At 42.7% G+C, this 21,747-nt stretch overlaps 2 protein-coding genes across 7 annotated transcripts in view; both read left to right on the forward strand.

Moving 5' to 3' along the window:
* Positions 1-7,236, forward strand: LOC310635887 (uncharacterized protein). Of its 5 annotated transcripts, none has more exons than XR_014491549.1 (5): positions 1-460; positions 1,806-1,919; positions 2,078-2,132; positions 3,237-3,363; positions 3,704-3,753. XR_014491549.1 is itself a non-coding variant. In XM_083355242.1 (5 exons), the coding sequence occupies exons 1-5, from the start codon at positions 50-52 to the stop codon at positions 5,383-5,385; spliced, it is 2,037 nt and encodes a 678-aa protein (XP_083211368.1). In that variant the 5' UTR covers positions 1-49; the 3' UTR covers positions 5,386-7,236. The 5 variants fall into 5 exon arrangements, 4 of the variants coding, with proteins under 4 accessions (XP_083211368.1, XP_083211366.1, XP_083211367.1 ...); XM_083355242.1 differs by lacking the exon at positions 2,078-2,132 and adding an exon at positions 4,036-7,236 and having other exon boundaries at positions 3,704-3,738; XM_083355240.1 differs by lacking the exon at positions 2,078-2,132 and having other exon boundaries at positions 3,704-7,236.
* Positions 7,237-14,214: 6,978 nt separating this feature from the next.
* LOC310635934 (neurotrophin receptor-interacting factor homolog) overlaps positions 14,215-21,747 on the forward strand; it is a 30,262-nt gene continuing 22,729 nt past the window's right edge. For both annotated transcript variants that reach the window (XR_014491564.1, XM_083355328.1), the window contains exons 1-3: positions 14,215-14,736; positions 17,792-17,905; positions 19,708-19,816. Coding sequence is in view for 1 of the 2 variants with exons in the window: in XM_083355328.1 (XP_083211454.1) it covers positions 14,320-14,736; positions 17,792-17,905; positions 19,708-19,816 (640 nt within the window). In the remaining variant the exon portion in view is untranslated. The remainder of the gene's footprint in view (positions 14,737-17,791; positions 17,906-19,707; positions 19,817-21,747) is intronic.

Consider the following 21,747-nt stretch of genomic DNA (forward strand, 5'->3'; position numbering starts at 1 on the left):
CCTCAGAGGGAGCTTCCCCCGTTCGGTCTTCGCCGAAGCGGGAGGCCGAATGGCGGCCCGAGGATCTCCGGAGGCGGGAGCAGCAGCGGCCCTTCAGGCGGGGAGCGGCGGCGGCGGCGGCGACCCGAGAGGCCTCCCTGAGGGGCCCCGCAGCTCCGAGGCCGAGCGCCGGCGCTTTCGCAGCTGCCGCCCCCGGGAGGACGAGGGGCCCCGGGCGCTCTGCAGCCGCCTGCACCGGCTATGCCGCGAGTGGCTGCGGCCCGAGCGGAGCGGCAAAGCCGAGATGCTGGACCGGGTGGTGCTGGAGCAGCTGCTGGCCCTGCTGCCCCCGGAGCTGGCGGGCTGGCTGCGGGAATGCGGGGCGGAGAGCTGCGCCCAGGCGGTGGCCCTGGCCGAAGGGTTCCTGCTCGGCCCGCCGCCCTCCTCCGCCCCCGGGGAGCCCCCCGGAGAAGGCCGGCAGGTGAGAGGGAATTCCATCCTCTTACATGCCTCTTTACGAAGCAGTGGCAGAGAAAACACAGGTAGAGAACGTGTGCTGAGATGGTCTAAGGCAGGGCTCTTCAAACTTGACCCTTTTGTGACTTGTGGACTTCAACTCCCAGAATCCCTCAGCCAGTGTGCCTGGCGGAGGAATTCTGGGAGTCGAAGTCCACAAGTCATAAAAGGGCCAAGTTTGAAGAGCCCTGGTCTAATGATATGTGGGACTAACTGGAAGATGCAGACAAGCCATAGACTGGGCAGCCACAGAATATTGGAGACTAGAGATTGGATTTTGGCTGTGGTTTCTTCTCCGAGCTTGCTTTAATATAATTCCTGGACGTTTCGTTACCAAACTAGGTAACAGCAGCAGCAGGATTTTCTTGTCCTATTCTCCTTAGCTCATAAAGGTCTTGGGGTCCAGTGTGGTCAGTTGGTGGTGCAGTTGTTTGTTTGGAGCTATATTCCCAGCAGCTGATTTGTTCTCTTGTTGATTGGCACTTTGAATGGTCTGGTGTACATTGCTCCTTTGGTGGAATTTTGTTGTTGTTAGCTGCGAAGTTGTGTCCGACCCATTGCAACCCTATGGACAACGTTCCTCCAGGCCTTCCTGTCCTCTACCATCTTCTGGAGTCCATTTAAGCTCACGCCTACTGCTTCAGTGACTCTATCCAGCCACCTCATTCTCTGTCGTCCCGTTCTTCTCTTGCCCTCAATCTTTCCCAGCATTAGGCTCTTCTCCAGTGAGTCCTTCCTTCTCATTAGGTGGCCAAAGTATTTGAGTTTTAGCTTCAGGATCTGGCCTTCTAAAGAGCAGTCAGGGTTGATCTCCTCTAGGACTGACCGGTTTGATCGCCTTGCAGTCCAAGGGACTCGCAGGAGTCTTCTCCAGCACCATAGTTCAAAGGCCTCAATTCTTTGGCACTCAGCCTTTTTTATGGTCCAACTTTCACTTCCATACATTGCAACTGGGAAGACCATAGCCTTGACTATATGCACTTTTGTTGACAGGGTGATGTCTCTGCTTTTTAGTGTGCTGTTTAGATTTGTCATGGCTTTCCTCCCCAGGAGCAAGCGTCTTTTAATTTCTTGGCTACAGTCCCCATCTGCAGTGATCTTGGAGCCCAGGAAAATAAAATCTGTTACTACTTTCACAAAAATTGCAGGGATTTACTGAGAAATAGCAGGGAGAGAGACAGAGGAGAAACCTTGACTTTTCTTTATCTGGGTTGTAAAAGGATAAGTAGAGAGGCAAAGGGTAAGGCAGGTGAGCTAACGTGATCTTATGATCTTCTGAAAGTGGATCCTAAACGAGGCTGTTCTTTCAGATGCAGGAGCTGTTCACAGGGGAGACCTCAGCAGAGCTCCAAGAAAGAGGAGACCAAAACAGTCCTTCTCAAGAGCTATTTTTCAGGGGGATTCAACTTGGGCCACCTTGCCAGGTAAGTGTAGGTTTCCTCTAAAAGCAATAGAGTTCAAGCTTTCTCTATTTGTGAGCTGCTTTTTCTGCCAAATGCTGAATCTCTGTTCATTTGAACACAGTGTGTTCTTCCCCCACACCCCTGAATGAGCCAATGAATTACTTACATTCAACTTTCAGATTACTTTGAAGATACAAACAAGAGACAACTCACAGACTGAGAGGCTTGTATTAGGTAATGTAATTTATGTGTTGAAAAAGTTACTGAAAGCCAATTAAAAAGATGAAATCCTTGAAGAGACTAGTAATAGCATAAAAACCCATACAGAAATGTACCAGCATATCCACTTAAAAAGGAATAATAGATTTCCCATGTAAAATTCCCTAATCAACCAACCAACCAACCAATCAGAATAGAGCTGGAAGGGACCTTGGAGGTCTTCTAGTCCAGCCCCCTGCTCAAGCAGGAGACCGTATACCACTTCAGACAGGTGGCTGTCCAGTCTTTTCTTAAAAACCTCCAGTGATGAAGGACATGCACAACTTCCACTGGTTAATTGTCCTCCTTTTTATGAAATTTCTCCTTAATTCCAGGTTGCTTCTCTCCTTGATTAGTTTCCATCCATTGTTTCTTGTCCTGCCCTCTGGTGCTTTGGAAAATAAGTTGTCCCCCTGTTCTTTGTGGCAGCCCCTCAAATACTGGAATACTGCTATCTTGTCATCTCTAGTCCTTCTTTTCTCTAGATTCGCCATACCCAATTCCTGCAACTATTCTTCATATGTTTTAGTCTCCAGGCTTTTAATCGTCTTAGTTGCTCTTCTTTGCACTTTCCCCCAAAGCCTCAACATCTTTTTTGTAATGAGGTGACTAAAACTGGATGCAGTGCTATGTGGCTGCAACAGTCAGATTGTTAGTCAAATGACTTGGATTTACAGGCTTATATCCAATGTTTTGAATTAAGCTAGGGAAGAAATTCCAAGTAGGTGTATCCTGTTTTTTAACAAATTTGGAATTTGGTCCCCAGGTTGAGATGAGGTCAGGGGATTTTGCTCCCCAAAACCTCCTTGCTGAGTTATTCTGGGCCACTGGGAGGCTCCCAATGGAGGCTGTGTTGCCATTCTACAGCTTGGATACACCTAAGCCATGATTTGTGAAGTTAAGACAGAGGCAAGGTTTCCAAGCCCCCAAAACTATGTGCGCATACAGACATAAACCTCTCCTATAAGAAAATGTCTGTTTGGTCCCTTACAAAGCTCTGTTTTTGGTTTTGTGAAGTAAGAGGGAAAACTTAACGAGGTCTTTGCTGGGACTTAATGATAAGGAACATTCTTTTTCTAGGGCTCTAATTCCTTTGAAGAGGTGGCTGTGGACTTTACAGAGGAGGAGTGGGCACTGCTGGATCCCACACAGAGGGCCTTATGCAGTGAAGTCCTGCTGGAGTTTTCTAGGAATATGGCTGCTCTGAGTAAGCCTCTTTTCTCTGCATTCCATTCATTGGGGAAGGGTTTTTTCAGAGGGAAGTAAACAGGGAAGATCCCTGCACTCAGTTGCTTAAGACGATCATTGACACCTACCTGGCCATCACCTGAATTAGTGTACTCCTTTCAAACGTTTCCTAATCTTATAAAACCAATCAATGACCAGAGCCCCATTAGATCACAAACAAACATAGGGTGTTTAGGGGAAATTTTGCTCAAAACAGCTGGTGCCAAACTTGGAACATGAATAGGCATGTTTTTGAGATGGGTAGACTCCCCTCCTTAGCCATTCTAAATTCTAATGGGGACTTTTTCTTTTTTCCCAAGAAGGTGATGGGCTGGAGAAGGAGAATGACAAGCAGGTGAGGTTAATGCCACTGCAAACAACAAAGCATGAAGCAGAAGAAATAATGGTTAACTGTGAAGGGGATCCAAAAAGTCAAGAGAGAAGACACTCAGAAGACATGGGCGACAGGTTCCCGACTTCTCTTCCTGTTGAAATCTATGACTTCCTGACCCAGAAAGGGAAGAAAAAGGGAAAATCCAGCAAAAGGGAAGAAAATAGGTTTGATTTGCATGAGTATAGCAGAAGTCAGACCAAAGGCTTTATAACTTATGGAAAATACGTCAATAATTTCTTCTCTCTTGCTTTTCTTAAGAAACTGTATAGGAAATACAAACCACATACATCTCTAAAAGTTGTTAAGGATTTCAGTCTGAGCAGAGACGTGAAAGTGTGCATGAAGTCTGGAAAAAGCTTCAGCATCAACAGTATTTTTAATCATCAGAGGATCCACAAAAGGGAGAGAACATATAAATACATGGAGTATGCGAAAAGCTTTTGTCAGGATAGAACACTTACTCATCATGAAAACATCCACACTGAGGAGAGACTAAATAAATACTTGGGGTGGAGAAAGAGGTTTATTGACAATAGAAATATTACTTCCTGCCAAAAGATCCACACAGGTGAAAGACCATATAAATGCCTGGAGTGTGGAAAGGGATTTACCAGGAAAGGACATCTTACTTGTCATGAAAGGATCCACACAGGGGAAAAACCTTATAAATGTACTGAGTGTGGAAAAGCCTTCAGAACAAATGGTCATCTAATTCGTCATCACAGGACCCACACAGGGGAGAAAACATATAGTTGCAAGGAGTGTGGAAAGAGATTCATTGAGAATAGAGATCTTATTTCCCATCAAAGGATCCACACAGGTGAGAGTATATATAAATGCCCGGAGTGTGGAAAGAGCTTTATTCAGAAAGGACAGCTTAATTCTCATCAATGGGTTCACACAGGGGAGAAACCTTATAAATGCCCAGAGTGTGGAAAGGGCTTCAGTACAAACTGTAATCTGGCTCGACACCAAAAGATCCACACAGGGGAAAGACCATATAAATGCTTGGAGTGTGGAAAGCGCTTTCTTGACAACAAAGATCTTACTCGCCACCAAAGGATCCACACAGGGGATAAACCGTATAAATGCCTGGAGTGTGAAAAGAGCTTTGCCCAGAAAGGACAACTTAATTCTCATAGAAGAATCCACACTGGGGAGAGACCATATAAATGTATGGAGTGTGGAAAACAGTTCAGTCAGAAAGGAAATCTTACTGATCATGAAAGAATCCACACAGGGGAGAAACCATATAAATGTACTGAGTGTGAAAAGAGCTTTGCTAAGAAAGGACAGCTTAATTCTCATAAAAGGATCCACACAGGGGAGAGACCACATAAATGTATGGAGTGTGGAAAGAGCTATTTTGATCAGAGAGACCTTACACGCCACCTAAGGACCCACACAGGGGATAACCCATATAAATGTCTAGAATGGGGGAAGACCTTGATTGTCAACAGAGACCTTGTTTGCCAACAAAGTATCCATACAAGGGAGGAACCATATAAATGCACTGAGTGTGAAAAAGGATTTAATGACTATAGCATCTTTACTTGTCATAAAGGGATCCACACAGGAGAAAATGGAATGTGGAACAAGCTTCATTGAGAATTGTGCGCTTAGTTCTAAAAAGATTTAACACAGGAAAAATATAAATCCATGGAATGAGCTTCATTTGAAACAGTCAACTTACTCATCATGAAAGGAGCCAGACAAGGGAGGAAGCTGCTTATTGTATGCAATGTGCAAAGGTCTTTGGTTTGAAGTGGAAATTTACTTTCCAAACATCCTGTAAGGACCTGGACAAGTTGTCCCTCTCAGGAAAGTACAACTCTTGATGCCATGTATTTAATCAAAAGAACTTTTTCTGAGAAACAGTGGTTGTAGCAAAGTTAAGTGGAATCTAACATTCCCACGCAAAGCACCAAACTATTCTTCCCCCTTCAAAGCCCATCTCCCCTGACCAGTCCAGCAACAGACAAAATGTGCTGCAAGGCTGTTTTAAGAGCATGATGTACAGGACAGATAATGGGTCATCTTCAAGGCATCTTGGAACCAGGCTGAAAGTGGCTGGGAAGGAGTCTGTCCTATCTCCGCACACAATCCCCCTCACTAATTCCCATGTGGTTGCAGCAAAGTGAAAGCATACAAAGAATGCTTCCCCAGAACGTTGTCATCCTCCCCTCCACCAGAATGGCAGGGCACTGTAAAAGGGGACCTGACATGCTGCCCCTCCCAAAGAAAGGATTAACCCTGCAAAAGATGGAAGAGAAAAGACAATTACAACAATCATTTAGGTTTATCAGGATATTGATTATGAAAATGTTTCATTAGCCTAAGGCTGAGAATTAACCCATTCATTCTGGCTGGTAGGAATGTCCTTCCATGCCACTAAATGTTGGAGGTTTCCCCTGTGCTTATGGGAATCCAATATCTCTTTCACCTCAAAATATTGTTCACCCTTTATCATTAAAGGCTTGGAAACAAGGAGAGGGACTGGCCTAAGGGACAAGGAAACCTTGGGTTTCAATAAACTACAATGAAAAACAGATGGAGCCAGTGCAATGACTTTGGCAAGTCTAATTCTATTGTGACGGTTAATCAGGCGTTTGATGGGGAAAGGTCCCACAAACTTAGGTCTGAACTTCTTGGAAGGTTGAAGTGACTCCAAATAGTGAGTAGATAGATAAACATAATCTCCCACTTTAAAAGGTTTTGGCTCAGTTCTTTTTTTGTCAGTGTGTGCTTTATAGGTATCACGAGTATCTGTGAGTGCTTTTTGTATTTGGGAGACCCATACCTTCAGGGACGGTATCCCAGGTTAGTTAACGGGGAGTTCTGGCATGGATATGAAGTCTTGACTGGTAGCCACTTGAAAAGGTGAAGCCAGTACTGCTGTGCACAGAGTTATATGACACTTCCACAAATGGCAAGAGATTAGTTATTTTGTTGATAATAAAGCATCTAAGGTATTCTTCCAATACTGAGTTCATTTGTTCACACACCCCATTTGTTTGTGGGTGGTGACGAGCTAAGGGTCATCCCAATAAGTCCCCAAAGGCCTGCCAAAACTTAGAGGTGAATTATATCCCCCTATCTGAAATAATATGTTGTGGTGCTCCATGTATTCTATAAATATGATGCAGAAACAGTTTAGCAAGACTCGGGCAGTTGGGATTTTTTGAGAAGGAATAAAATCCACTTGCTTGGAGAACAGATTAGTCACCACCCAAATTACTGTATTTCCCACGCTTTGGGGGAGTTGCACAATAAAGTCCATAGAGATCTCTCTCCAAGGTGCTGACGGCTCAGCTATTGTTTGAAGAAGCCCCTGAGTTTTTCCTTGATGTCACTTTGCTGAAGCACACACCGTACAGCTGGCAACGTAGCCCTCAGTGTCTTTCTTAAGGAATGGCCACCAAAATTGCCTCTTAACTAGGTGTAATGTTTTCACAAAACCAAAATGTCCCACCATTTTAGAGTCATGACAACTCCTCATGACTTTCTGGAACATAAAGTTTTGCCCCCACCCAGGCTAGTCTGTTTCGGATTGAGCAAACATTGCTGTGAATTTGAAACCACTTATCCTTCAGGGCAGATTATAGAGGAGAAGTCACATCTTCGGGTATTGGCACTTTTTCGCTCCCCTGGGCTTGGCTGATCACTTGAGCAGTTGATGGGATGGGAGCATTGGCTTAATTATTTCTGCTTTGGAGCAGTTGTATTGCGGCATCCATGACAGTGCATCTGCTAAAACAATCCCCCCCCCCGGAGATAGGGTTGGGTGAAGTCAAAGAGGTTAAAGTACTGTGCCCATCATGCTTGTTTAGGAGAAAGTTTTTGAGGGGTTTTAAGTGCCTCTAAATTCTTGTGATCAGTCCAGACTTCCAGAGATATTTTACTCCCTTCTAAGAAGTGTCTCCAAACCAGGGGCACCCATCTCACAGTGTAAGCTTTTTTGTCCCACACTGCCCATTGTTGCTCAATTTCAGAAAACTTTTTGGAAGTGTAAGTGCAAGGCTGCAGCTGTCTGCTTTCATTTCCCTGCAGAAGCACTGCTCCCACAGCCACATCACTTGCATCACGTTGCATAACAAATGGCTTCATCAGGTCAGGGTGTTTTAACACTGGTTTGGCGCTTGAGCTTTTCAAAAGTGGCTTTGCATTCCATTGACCACTTAAGTGGTTGATTAGGTTTAGGTTTGTCCCCTCCTTTCATTTTGAGTAAGTTCATGACGGAGAGAGCTACCTGGACAAATGAAAGAATGAATTTCCAGTAAATGTTTGCAGATCCTAGGAAGCTTTGTAGCTGCTTCCTAGTGTGGGATGGCACCCAATCCAGCACAGCTCTAACTTTTTCTGGGTCTATTTCAATCCCTTCATGCGAGATACAGTAGCCCAGGTAATCTTATTTTAATCCGGAGGAACTCGCATTTAGAGAGTTTGGCATGCAGCTTGGCAGCTCGTCGTTTTTGGAGGACTGCTTTCATGGAGTTTCACATGTTCTGCTTGATTTCAGTGTAGATTAAGACATTGTCCAAATACATAGGCGGAAACTGGCTGTGAAGGAGACGATCCCCCTCCCTAATTTCCATGTGGTTACAGCAAAGCGAAAGCATACAAAGAATGCTCCCCCAGAGAGTCCTTTCTCCCCCACTCTCAGGGCACCCCAAAAAGGGGACCTGGCACATTCCCACAGGAAAATAAGTGCTTGCATGCAATAAGAGCCTTACTAGTGGCCTTACTAGTCTTAGGATGATCATACTGGGGAGTTATGAAAATGTAGAGGAGAATGGGTGAGTCAGTAAAGTGCACCATTGTCTCATTCATTTTATACTTTGTACGCATACTGTGTTCTTAATTCTGAGACATGGGAGAACATACCATCTCTTTAAAAGCTGTTTATCTCAGTAGGGCTTGAGTGCTTGGTTTGTGGTCAAATGAATCTGGAAATGTGCATAATAATCAGCTGTGGAAGGTGCAATAAAGGGAGAAAAATTATAGGTGGAGGTGAAGAGGAAGTATATTTTCTATTTTATTTTACTAATATTTGTAGTCCTTAAGGAGGGAGATTCATGCAGGACTTCAGGATTTCTAATCTGCCTGGGATTCAAATGTTAAAATAGGAAATTAGTCATATTTCCCATTTTAACATTTCAATCCATTCAACTGCATGTTTTTATAATCCAAGAGACTTTGTTCAAACTATGATATTCCCCACTAATTTTACAGTTTTCCAAATTCTATAAATGAATTTGTTTTTTTATTTCTCAATGGCATCTGTCTTGGGCAGTCAAGAGTCCACAAAAAGATTAAGGAATTTTAAAAAAAACACGATGTCTTCTTTGATTTTCTTCTTAATTTACCTAAAAAGCCCTCTACATGAAACAGAAATTGCCTACATTTATAACGTTTAGAATGCATTTCAATCTGAATAGCTGTGTTAATTTCCATTGAAGATTTCAGATACAAGCAGGAGCTGTAGATTATGTAACTTGTAGAAAGAACTTTATTATAAACAGTACTCCTGCTTTCAAGCAAAGGATGCCCACAAATGAGAAGCTATATGAATATTGTTGAATTCCAAGAGTAATGTTACGTACTGCTGAAAGACACTCTGCACAACCAGAGGTCCTCTCAGGATCATGACTTCTATTCAAAGCGCAGGGGTCAGCTTTGGCTAAGAGGGCCTTTGAACAGCTTCATGTCGTATGCCAATTGTGGCCATTCCTTGATCAGGAAGCTCTGCTTACAATCACTTATGCCCAGATGGAATACTGTAATGCGTTCTACACAAACCTGCCCTTCCGCATCCAGAAGGATCCAGATACAAGATGTAATTATGTGGGCCCCTATAGCAGCATATGTTACACCTCTGCTTTGTAAGGTGCATTAGTTGCCAGTTTGATTCCAAGTCCAATTCAAGGTGATGTTTTGGATCTTTAAAAGTCTTCAGGGCATGAAGCTGGATTTCTTCTTCCTGAGTATGCCTGCCTATCCTATTAGATCTAGCAGAAGATGTGTGTTGCAGGTCCTCTCTGTGATGGAGGTACATGTGGCCGGACCAAGGAGATGGGCCTTCTCTGCCCTGGCACCCATCCCTGATATCGTTCTGGAAGTTCCTCAAAACAACATGGCTATGTCAACACTGGACATTTTTAAGAAGAGACTGGATAGCCATTTGTCTGAAATGGTATAGGGTTTCCTGCCTGAGCAGGGGGTTGGACTAGATGACCTCCAAGGTCCCTTCCAACTTTATTATTTTTATTATTATTATTAACTGTTGAACCAGTGAGGTTGAGGCATTCCTTATCATACTGAATTCTTTTTCCTAGTCTTAATAATTTTGATTTTTAAAAAAATTGTACAATGGTTTTTATTATATGCCAACCAGTGTCATGTTTTGGGAGATGTTCAAGTATAGTATGAGGAATGAATGAATGATTCACAGAGGAGTGAAACCTTATAAATGCACGGAGTGTGGAAAGAGCTTTCTTTGAAGAATTGCAAAATTAAAGCCTCAGGGTGTCTAGTTGTTGATGTAGTTATGCAGGAAAAGAAAATCCAAAGCATTAAAGTCAGAATTATGGTGGGAACTGGAACACTGAATATAGAAAAGCTCAATACAGTAAAAATGAAACAACAAAACATTGGAAACCACTTATGAACTGTTTGCATAAAAAAATGACTTTGTAATTTATGGTGTTGATGATTAGACCGATAGATATGTAGAAAGAAAAATGTTATGCTGTAACTTGGCAAGATAAAGTTTACAATATAATTGTACTTGCAACCTGTGAAGAGTGTTCTTTATTTTTTATTTTTTCCTACTTCTATTTTCTTATCACACTTTGAGCTTTTTCTGTTATTTCTCCCCCTTTTCTGTTCTAAATCAGTTTCTATTATTGCTTTTAAAAATTTTAATAAGTATATTTTAAAAACACTTGATATTTTCGAATTCAGCAAATTGAAATGGACTGGAGTTAGACACCTTAAGACAGAAGAACACAACAGTTTATTGCTCAGTGTGTGATAAAGGAGAAATGACATTGTTTTTTCATAGTCAAAAAGGGAATATCACCTCACACCCCATATTTGCCTTCTCAGCTTAGAACTACCAAGTGCTGCCACCTTCCCAGAGTCACTGGTAATTAATGGGGGTTTGCTTTTAAATTTTTACTATTTATTTGTATCCCTTTATTATTTTTACGAATAATTTAAGGCAGTGAACATATCCAACACACCTTTCTCCTATTTGTCCCCACAACAACCCTGTGAGGTGGGCTGGACTGAGAGTGATTAGCTCTCATGACTAATGTGGGACTTGATGACATGGTCTCCTGCTCTAAGGTTACTCTTCTTTCTCGGAGTGTCCTGAAAGTGACATAGTTTTTAATTAACACCTAGAAAATGGCTGCTTAGACAAGTAACCCTTCCTATTTATTTTCCTTTGCAGAGCACCACTTACTTGAATTTCTAATTCACCTGTTTATTGCTCATACTCTGTGCATTAGTGCATAGACATTTTGACTCCTTTTTGACTGACCCTGTGTTTACTTTCTACATTACCTGTGTGGTGCCTGGGTTTGTTCCCCTATTTCCTTACCACCTGTTTGATTAGTGCACTTGGTGTGGCACTCACTATTAAAAGCTTGATTTTGCTTGACTGCAAGGTTGTCTTTAGTTGTTGTTTTTTTAAGTATAATCCCTTGAAAAAGGATCAACTCTTGAAGAAGAATCAACCAGCCAGGCACAGCCAAGCAGAAAAGGTGAATACAAAGTCAAGATTTGCACAGACCAGAAATAGAAAATGGAAACTAAACAGGAAAAACACAGATTGTACTCTGGAAAAAGAAAGCCATAAAATCACCATAGGAAAACACAGAGTTAAGACAATAAACAGGACAAATAACCACAACCCTAGCCTAATGGACTCCCCGAAGCATTTACTTAACTAGTAATAAATGAATAAATTTACTGGCTGGCCCCTGCTCTGGGACACTTTCCATTTCTCACATTTCCAGTGCCCTTCCTCAAATCTCTTCCCCCTCCCCCTTCTTCCATGTGTCCCAGAACCACATCTGCATTTCCAAAAGGAATTGGGGAGAAAGTGAAATCCCAGGAAGGTCTGGGGGGTGAGGGGGGGATCAACTTACAGATCATGGGGCAGGACAATGCATTAGATTGGTGATAAGCAAGGGGTAATATGGGAGCCCGAGGGCAGGCTATTAACAGTAGAAGATCCCACCCCCACCCCTTCCTCATGTAGTGGTGAGTTCCAGCCTCCTAAGCTCATTCCCAGTTCCTGGGAAGTGGCCCCTGGTTGAATACTGATCTATTTCATGTGGGGTTTAACTGCTGTATCAGGATATCTTCTTTAGGTTGATTTAAAACAGTGCACCTCTTTGCTTTCTTGCAAAGCATCAACAGCAAGCATCCTGTCATAACCTTGGGATCATAGCCAACTACTTATGCCCCCCTTAATAAGGCCACCAGTTTGCAGTAATATGAGATTTTCTTTCTGCTTCCTACTGTCTCCCTGTCTGGTCTTTTTCTTTCTTCTGAAGATTTAGCTAAAGTCATTTTGTTTGATTTTTCTGAGATGGGCAGTTCTAGACTGGAGGGGGGGGGGAAGAGTGAAGGGATATGAGATCTGCCCCATAAAGCTAACCTCTTTGTGAGCAGTGCCATGGCAAATTACACTTCACCACTGAAGCTTTCTGAAGGATGTCAGGGAAGAAACTCTTTGATATTACAAATCTTGGCACTTTATTAATAAACTCTTTTTACATCTGTAATCCTCCTGGCATTCCCTTCTGTGTATTCTTTTCTCCCCTTATCGGAATCCATCATCATGCCTAGCAGTACTGAACCTGCAATTTAAACATAGCTGTGGGGCAAACCCAGCCCAGGTATTGTATGTATATACATGTATGCATATTAGTTTTAGTTAGTTTATTATTATTATTATTTTAGTTTTATTAAATTTATATATATATATTTAGTTTTATTAAATTTTTATATATATATAGCATGTCTATATGTGTCTGTATGTGTGTTATGTATGTGTATATTTTTGAGAGCAGGCAACAGAATTTCATTTTTAATATATGCTAGTATGCCCACAGTAAAAAATGACAATAAAGGTTATCTTAATCTTAATTGTCCAACCCAGATTGTCTGACACTTAAAAGAGGAGGTGGGAGTAAAACCAGCCCAGGGAGTCAGTGTCCTTTTTAAAAAAAAACTTGTACAGCCACTTGAAATCTGATCAACTCTTCAGGAATCAACGAGCCACAAACAACCAAACCGAAAAGGTGAAGATAAAAATATAAGATTTGGATAGAATAAAAATAGAAAACTAAAGTAAATAAAGGACAGACTCTGCTCCACAGAAAAAGGATATTTTCACTGTCACCACAGGAATACAATTAAGACGACAAGGAGGTCCAATAAACCGCCAGAAGGCATCTCCAGAGTATTTACTTGCTTGTTGTTGTTAGCTGCGAAGTCGTGTCCGACCCATCGCGACCCTATGGACAACATTTCTCCAGGCCTTCCTGTCCTCTACCATCTTCTGGAGTCCATTTAAGCTCACGCCTACTGCTTCAGTCACTCCATCCAGCCACCTCATTCTCTGTCGTCCCCTTCTTCTCTTGCCCTCGATCTTTCCCAGCATTAGGCTCTTCTCCAGTGAGTCCTTCCTTCTCATTAGGTGGCCTAAGTATTTGAGTTTTAGCTTCAGGATCTGGCCTTCTAAAGAGCAGTCAGGATTGATCTCCTCTAGGACTGACCGGTTTGATCGCCTTGCAGTCCAAGGGACTCGCAGGAGTCTTCTCCAGCACCATAGTTCAAAAGCCTCAATTCTTTGGCGCTCAGCCTTTCTTATTGTCCAACTTTCACTGCCATACATATTTACTTGCTTACTTATTTAATAATAAAAGAATAAATTTACAGGCTGGATGCTTGCCTTGGAGCTGCTCTATTCATCTCTCTAATTTCCAGAGCTCCACCAAGTCTTCCTCTCCCACTTCTTTCCCATGTCCCAGGAGCACATCCACATTTTTAAGATATTCAGGAAAAGAGCTTTTATCCCAAGATCGCCTTCTTTATTTCCGCTCCGCCGTGCCCAACAACCCCAACCTCTTCTCCCATCTCACTTTTCCTTCGGCCCTTCCCAACGCAGAAGTTCGACTATAATGGACGTCACAATGGAACAGAGCATGCGCAGCAGAAACTACGGCCTGCAATACATACCGTAGGAGAGGCAACGCTTTCGCTTTTACGGGGGGAGGGCAGCGCTCTGGTCAAGCGTTTTGCCCCTCTAGGAAGAAGCGCTCTGTGATCCAGCGCACTGTGAGGGCGGGACGGCGCGGGAAATTTTTGGTGGGAACTATTTGTAGCTTCTCCGCTGAGGCGCAAAAAAACTCTGAGGAAGTGGAGCCCTTCTTCTCTCCCCCTGAAACAGGGAAAGGGCCGGTTGGGAGGGGATCGGTGCCGTGACTGAAAGAGGCCTTGGGCGAGGCTGAACCCGGAGACCGAATGGAGGCCCGAGGGTCTCCGGAGGCGGGAGCAGCAGCAGCCCTCACGGCCGTTCAGGCAGAGAGCGGCGGTGGGGAGTCTGGGGGAAACCGCAGCCTGACAGGTCTCGAGGAACCCCGCAGCTCGGAAGCTGAGCGCCGGTGCTTCCGCAGCTGCCGTCCTCGGGAGGACGAGGGTCCCAGGGCGCTTTGCAGCCGCCTGCACCGGCTGTGCCGCAGATGGCTGCGGCCCGAGCGGAGCAGCAAAGCCGAGATGCTGGATCTGGTGGTGTTGGAGCAGCTGCTGACCCTGCTGCCCTCGGAGCTGGCGGGCTGGCTGCGGGAGTGCGGGGCGGAGAGCTGCGCCCAGGCGGTGGCCCTGGCCGAGGGGATCCTGCTCGGTCCCGCAGCCACCCTGGAGCCGGGAAAGGGGCGGCAGGTGAGAAAAGTTAACCGTGAGGGAATGCATGAGCTGCTGATGTATTTAGTAGGCTCTATATAAAACAAGAGACATTAATAAGACGGATGTCTGCATTTCTTGTAACTTAGACTTAATTTAATTTATTTTAATTTTATATTGGATTGTTTTTAAATTTTGCCTTGTAAACCGCCCTGAGTCCTTTGGGAATAGGGCGGTATATAAACCAAATAAATAAATTTGTTGTTAGTTGCGAAGTCGTGTCCGACCCATCGCGACCCTATGGACAATGTTCCTCCAGGCCTTCCTGTCCTGTACCATCTTCTGGAGTCCATCTAAGCTCACACCTACTGCTTCAGTCACTCCATCCAACCACCTCATTCTCTGTCCCCTTCTTCTATTGCCCTCAATCTTTCCCAGCATTAGGCTCTTCTCCAGGGAGTCCTTCCTTCTCATTAGGTGGCCAAAGTATTTGAGTTTTAGCTTCAGGATCTGGCCTTCTAAAGAGCAGTCAGGGTTGATCTCCTCTAGGACTGACCGGTTTGATCGCCTTGCAGTCCAAGGGACTCGCAGGAGTCTTCTCCAGCACCATAGTTCAAAGGCTTCACTTCTTTGGCGCTCAGCCTTTCTTATGGTCCAACTTTCACTACCATACATTGCAACTGGGAAGACCATAGCCTTGACTATCCGCACTTTTGTTGACAGGGTGATGTCTCTGCTTTTTAGTGTGCTGTCTAGATTTGCCATGGCTTTCCTCCCGAGGAGCAAGCGTCTTTTAATTTCTTGGCTACAGTCCCCATCTGCAGTGATCTTGGAGCCCAGGAAAATAAAATCTGTCACTACCTCCATTTCTTCCCCATCTATTTGCCAGGAATTGAGAGGGCCAGATGCCATGATCTTGGTTTTCTTAATGTTTAGTTTCAACCCAAGTTTTGCACTCTCCTTCTTCACCCGCAACAAGAGGCTCTTTAGTTCTTCTTCACTTTCTGCCATTAGAGTGGTATCATCTGCATATCTTAGGTTGTTGATGTTTCTTCCGGCAATCTTAATTCCAACTTTTGATTCATCTAGCCCTGCCTTTCTCATGATGTGCTCTGCATATAAGTTAAATAGGCAAGGCGACAGTATACAGCCTTGCCAGACTCCTTTCCCAATTTTGAACCAATCAGTGGTTCCGTGTCCAGTTCTCACTGTTGCTTCTTGGCCCACATATAGATTTCTCAAGAGACAAATAAGGTGGTCTGGTATGCCCATCTCTTTAAGGACTTGCCAGAGTTTGTTATGATCCACACAATCAAAGGCTTTAGCATAGTCAATGAAGCAGAAGTAGATGTTTTTCTGGAACTCTCTAGCTTTCTCCATGATCCAGCGTATGTTGGCAATTTGATCTCTGGTTCCTCTGCCTCTTCGAAATCCTGCCTGTACTTCTGGTAGTTCTCGATCCACATACTGCTGGAGTCTAGCTTGTAGGATTTTAAGCATAACTTTACTAGCATGAGAAATGAGTGCAATGGTGCGATAGTTTGAACATTCTTTGGCACTGCCTTTCTTTGGAATTGGAATGTAAACTGATCTTTTCCAATCCTGTGGCCACTGTTGAGTTTTCCAAATTTGCTGGCAAATTGAGTGTAGCACTTTTACTGCATCGTCTTTTAAGATTTTGAATAGCTCAGCTGGGATACTGTCACCTCCACTAGCTTTGTTGTTGCTCAGCTTTTCTAAGGCCCACTTCACTTCACATTCTAGGATGTCTGGCTCGAGGTCAGTGACCACCTCATTGTGATTATCAGGGACGTTAAGCTCATTCTTGTATAGTTCTTCTGTGTAATTTTGCCACCTCTTCTTAATCTCTTCTGCCTCTGTTAGGTCCCTGCCATTTTGGTCCTTTATCATGCCCATTTTTGCATGAAACGTTCCTTTCATCTCTCCAATTTTCTTGAAAAGATCTCTGGTCCTCCCTATTCTATTGTTTTCTTCTATTTCTTTGCATTGTTCATTTAAGAAGGCATTCTTATCTCTTCTAGCTATTCTTTGGAATTCTGCATTTAATTGGGCATATCTTTCTTAAATAAATAAATAAATAAATACATATATACATACATACATACATACCTACATACATACTTTGAGAACTTACTTGTTCTTGAGGCAATTGCTTCGTTTTCCTCTTGAAGATAATTCCATGGGAAGAAAGACAAATTCACCCTCAGGGCTGCAAGAGAGTTTGAGAGAGGAAGCCAGAATCCTTTCTTTGCCCCATCCCTTGTTTCCTTTAATACATGAATGAATGGAGGATTTATTTGTTCTGTTTCAGCTGATCTTCTTCAAATTACTCATTCTCATTAATGACATAGCACATCTTACTTTAAAGTCTTATGGTACCTGCCTGCTTCTCTTTTTTACAGTCACTGGGAACATACATCTAGAGAACTTATGTTGGTTTGTTTATATTTGCTTGGAAACATGCAGAAGAGGCCATCATCCTGTGGTGGATAGACAATGGCTATGATGATGATAATGTTGGTATAGTGTAATAGTCTATGGGGATGACATCAGGGGAATGGTTGAAAAGCCAGGCTGAACAAACATCATGTAAAATGTTTCTCAGTCCTCGCAAAGAGACACTGTGCGTCTCCCTCACAAAACCATCTTGGTGTTCATCCCAAGGTCTGAATGCCAGGTTGGTGGTCTCTCCACTGCAAGAGGCATAAAGAAGTCAAAAGGAAAGGAAGATCAATTCCTTCCACTCAAGAGGCAAGGATTTCTAAATCTAAAGGAAAAGATTCCCGGAGTAAGACATAGTACAGGCATAGTTTTATCCACAAAAATGGAACGGCCACAGCTATCAAAAGAAGGGGAAAAGATGCAAGCAAGTCCTGATCAGAATGAAAAGAGGAAATAAAGATAGGCAATGAAACATTTCACAAACATAACATACATTTATTCAGAAATAGTCACCTTCAAATCAGAATCCCCGAGTTCTCTCACTTGGGTTGGGGGATTCCAAAGGTAAGGCAACTGAAGTAACATGGTTGCAGTCCTTTGAATGTAGATCATAACCAGGCTTCTGTTTTAGATGCAGGAGCCATTCACAGGAGAGATCTCAGCAGAGCTCCAGGAAAGAGGAAATCGATGCAGTCCTTCTCAAGGGCTGCTTTTCAGGAGGATCCAACTTGGGCCACTGCAGCAGGTAACTATAGTTTATTATGAGAGCAGCAGAGTTCAAGCACTCTCTGTTCCTGATCTCTTTATACAGTATAACCAAATGCTGAGTGTGTAATTGACACAGTATCCTCCCCAGTGAGCCTCATTCTTCGAACTTTCAAGATCATTTTGGAGATACCAAAGATAATAGCCTCAAACACTACTATTAAGCACTGTGTTTTGCTTGCTTAATATTTTGTGATACTTCAAAGAGGAATCAGAAAACAATTTGAAGTAATCTCTTTCCCTTTACACAAAGGGAAAAAACAGCCCAACTGTCTAAAATAGCACCTAGAGGCAAACAAAGTCATTATTAAAAGCCAACATGGGTTTGTCAAAAACATTCCAGACAAATCTGATTGCATTCTTTGACCAAGTGACAAAATTAGTGGATCAGAGGAATGCTGTGGATATAATTTACTTGGACTTCAGTAAGGCATTTGATAAAGATCACAGATCACAAACTACTACTTGATAAGATAAAAAAATGTGGGTTAGACAGCATCACCACCAGATGGATTCGTAGCTGGCTGACCAGCCGTACTCAGTATATGGTCCTCAATGGAACCGCATCTACATGGAGGGAAGTGTGTAATGGGGCGCCCCAGGACTCTGTTCTGGGCCCAGTGCTCTTCAACCTCTTCAGTGATTTCGATGACGGGATAGATAGGGAACTCATCAAATTTGCAGACGACACCAAGCTGGCAGGAATAGCCAACACTCAAGAAGATAGGCTTAAGATACAGGAGGATCTGGACAGACTTGAACACTGGGCGCTATCTAACAAAATGAAATTCAATGGTGAAAAAAGTAAGGTTCTCCATTTAGGCAAGAAAAACCAAATGTACAGGTATAGTATAGGGGTACCTTGCTCAATAGTGGTAACTGTGAGAGAGATCTTGGAGTCCTAGTGGACAATCACTTAAATATGAGCCAGCAGTGTGCTACAGCTGCCAAAAAAGCCAACAGTGCTAGGCTGCATTAACAGGGATAGAATCAAGATCACGTGAAGTGTTAGTACCACTTTATAATGCATTGGTAAGGCCACACTTGGAATACTGCATCCAGTTTTGGTCACCACAATGTAAAAAAGATTTTGAGACTCTAGAAAGAGTACAGAGAAGAGCAACAAAGATAATTAGGAGACTGGAGGCTAAAACATATAAGGAACGGTTGCTGGAATTGGGTGTCTAGTTTAATGAAGAGAAGGGGTGATATGATAGCAGTGTTCCAATATCTCGGGCTGCCACATAGAAGAGGGAGTCAAGCTATTCTATAAAGCACCTGAAGGCAGGACAAGAAGCAACAGATCAAAACTAACCAAAGAGAGAAGCAACCTAGAACTAAGGAGAAACTTCTTGACCATTAGAACAATTAATCAGTGGAACAACCTGCCTCCAAAAGCTGTGAATGCTGGAAGTTTTTAAGAAAAGACTGGACAGCCATTTGTCCGAAATGGTATAGGGTTTCCTGCCTGAGCAGGGGATTGGGCTAGATGACCTTCAAGGTCCCTTCCAACTTTGTTATTATTATTATCCACCAGGAGGCTCCCCAAGGAGTGCTATTGCCATTCAAAAACTTGGATGCAGTCATGTTTTGTGCACATAGAGCACCAGCTATTAGGGAGAGGGGCACTGGTGGCTTTACAGGCACAAGAACGTTTTATTCTCCAAGAAAATGTTCATTCTTGCAAAGCTGTTTTGTGCACTAAGGGAGAAAATGCACAGGTCTTTTCTGGAATTGTCTATTAAAGAACATTCTCATTCTAGGGCTTTTAATCCTTTTCAGGAGGTCACAGTGGACTTCACAGAAGAGGAGTGGGCGCTGCTGGATTCTGGACAAAGAGCCTTGTGCAAAGAAGTCTCACTGGAGGTTTTTAGGAATATGGCTGTCCTGGGTAAGGCCCCACTTTGCTCTGGGTTCCATTAATTGGGGAAAGTTATTTCAGTCATAGGGAATGGAAGGGAAGGGAAGATCATGCACTCAAGCTATTTAAGGTGATCATCTCTACTTAAGACCTTTTTATAAATGTTCACCATGGCTTTAGGAAACGAGCCACATTGTGTAATGATCAACAGCAAAGTCTTATTGAGGTTTCCAGCTTAAAAAATTTCTTGAATATCACAATTTGCACCCAACAGCCTCCAAGTTGGATTCATGGCTGATGGAATACCTGTAATGCAGACAGGCACACTTTTGAGAGAAGATGGCCCTCCCTTTAACAGCTGGTGTTTATTTTGAAATAATTTATTAAGGATTATCTTAAACAGATAAAATACATACACAAATGGAATTCAAAATATGTTAAAAAGATAAATTTACAAAATGCAGAAAAAACCCCTTGAATATGAGTATGTATATGAAAATTTCCCCCTCATCTCCAGCATGTATGTACAATGTTAACAAATCACTGCTGTATCTTATAATACAGCCAAAATACTCTTCATTCCATATGTCGCTCAATGTTCTGTAAACTAAATCTTTAGATCTTCTTAAAGGTAAAGGTAAAGGTTTCCCCGCACATGTGTGTTAGTCGTTTCCAACTCTAGGGGCCAGTGCTCATCTCTGTTTCAAAGCCGAAGAGCCAGCGCTTGTCCGAGGACGTCTCTGTGGTCATGTGGCCGGCATGACTAGACGCCAAAGGCGCACGGAACGCTGTTACCTTCCCACCGTAATGGTCGCTATTTTTCTACTTGCATTTTTACGTGCTTTCGAACTGCTAGGTTGACAGAAGCTGGCATGAGTAACAGACGCTCACTCTGTTACGCAACACTTGGGATTCGACCTGCCAAACTGCCGACCTTCTGATCGACAAACTCAGTGTCCTAACCCAGTGAGCCACCGCATCCCTACCTTAGATCTTACTAATTAGCAAAGATATAATTAATAGTAAATCTAATGACATAAGTAGTTACTAACATAGTCCCCATTTCCTTTTTGTCTACCTTGCACATCCCTCTTTTAACAAACTGCAAAAAAGGAATTTAAAACTATTAAACATTAGCAATCCCTTACATAATGTCTTGTTCAGATACTGTATAGTAAAATTAATTCATCACCCCATTAAAGATTTCTACAAGAAACACTATCCATTCCAAACAATCCTTTTCCGTTCTCTTCAAATTCTTACGCTTCAAGTCCATTTGTAATTTCCCTGAAATGACTTGAATAAATCTCATATTTTAATTTAAAATGGTATTATCCAATTGCATTTGTAATTCTAGTGAAGACTTGTCTTCAGAGGGATTTGGTTTTTGTTAGTAACCCCTGATTCCAATAAAAAGATACAAGGATCAAAAACTTCAAATAAGTAAAATTCATACGTAAATATGACAGATTTTTCCCATAAAGATGTTCTTTCTAATTAACTTCATAAACTTTAAATCAGTTTCACAAAGCATTTAAAAGCATTCCACAAACAACTCTAAAATAATCTCTTGCCTGTAGATTGCAATAGATTACAAAAAAGAAAGAATTTAGAAAGCTGCAAAGCTATGATATTCTTTTAAATGAACTGAAGTGAATGCTACCCAGCAATTGATAAGTCTGCATTTATGATTCAGAGCATGATGGAACCCACAACCTGAGCTGAACACAAGTGGCTGCAGAAATGAAAGGGTTTGCTGTCAGCTTACAAAAATCAGATCTATACAGTATATTTGGACAATCTCCAGTTCGTTCTTCTAGAAAACAAAATGTCTATTCAAACCTGAGATCCACTGGCCAGTTTCAGCAAAATCAGAAAAATGGTGGTGTTGGTTCTCCTTGCTACACAGGACGTTATCTCCCATTCTCTTAACAGTTCTAAATTCCAACAGGAATTGCTAT

Source organism: Vipera ursinii (assembly GCF_947247035.1).
Source record: "Vipera ursinii genome assembly, chromosome: 2".
NCBI lineage: Eukaryota > Metazoa > Chordata > Lepidosauria > Squamata > Viperidae > Vipera > Vipera ursinii.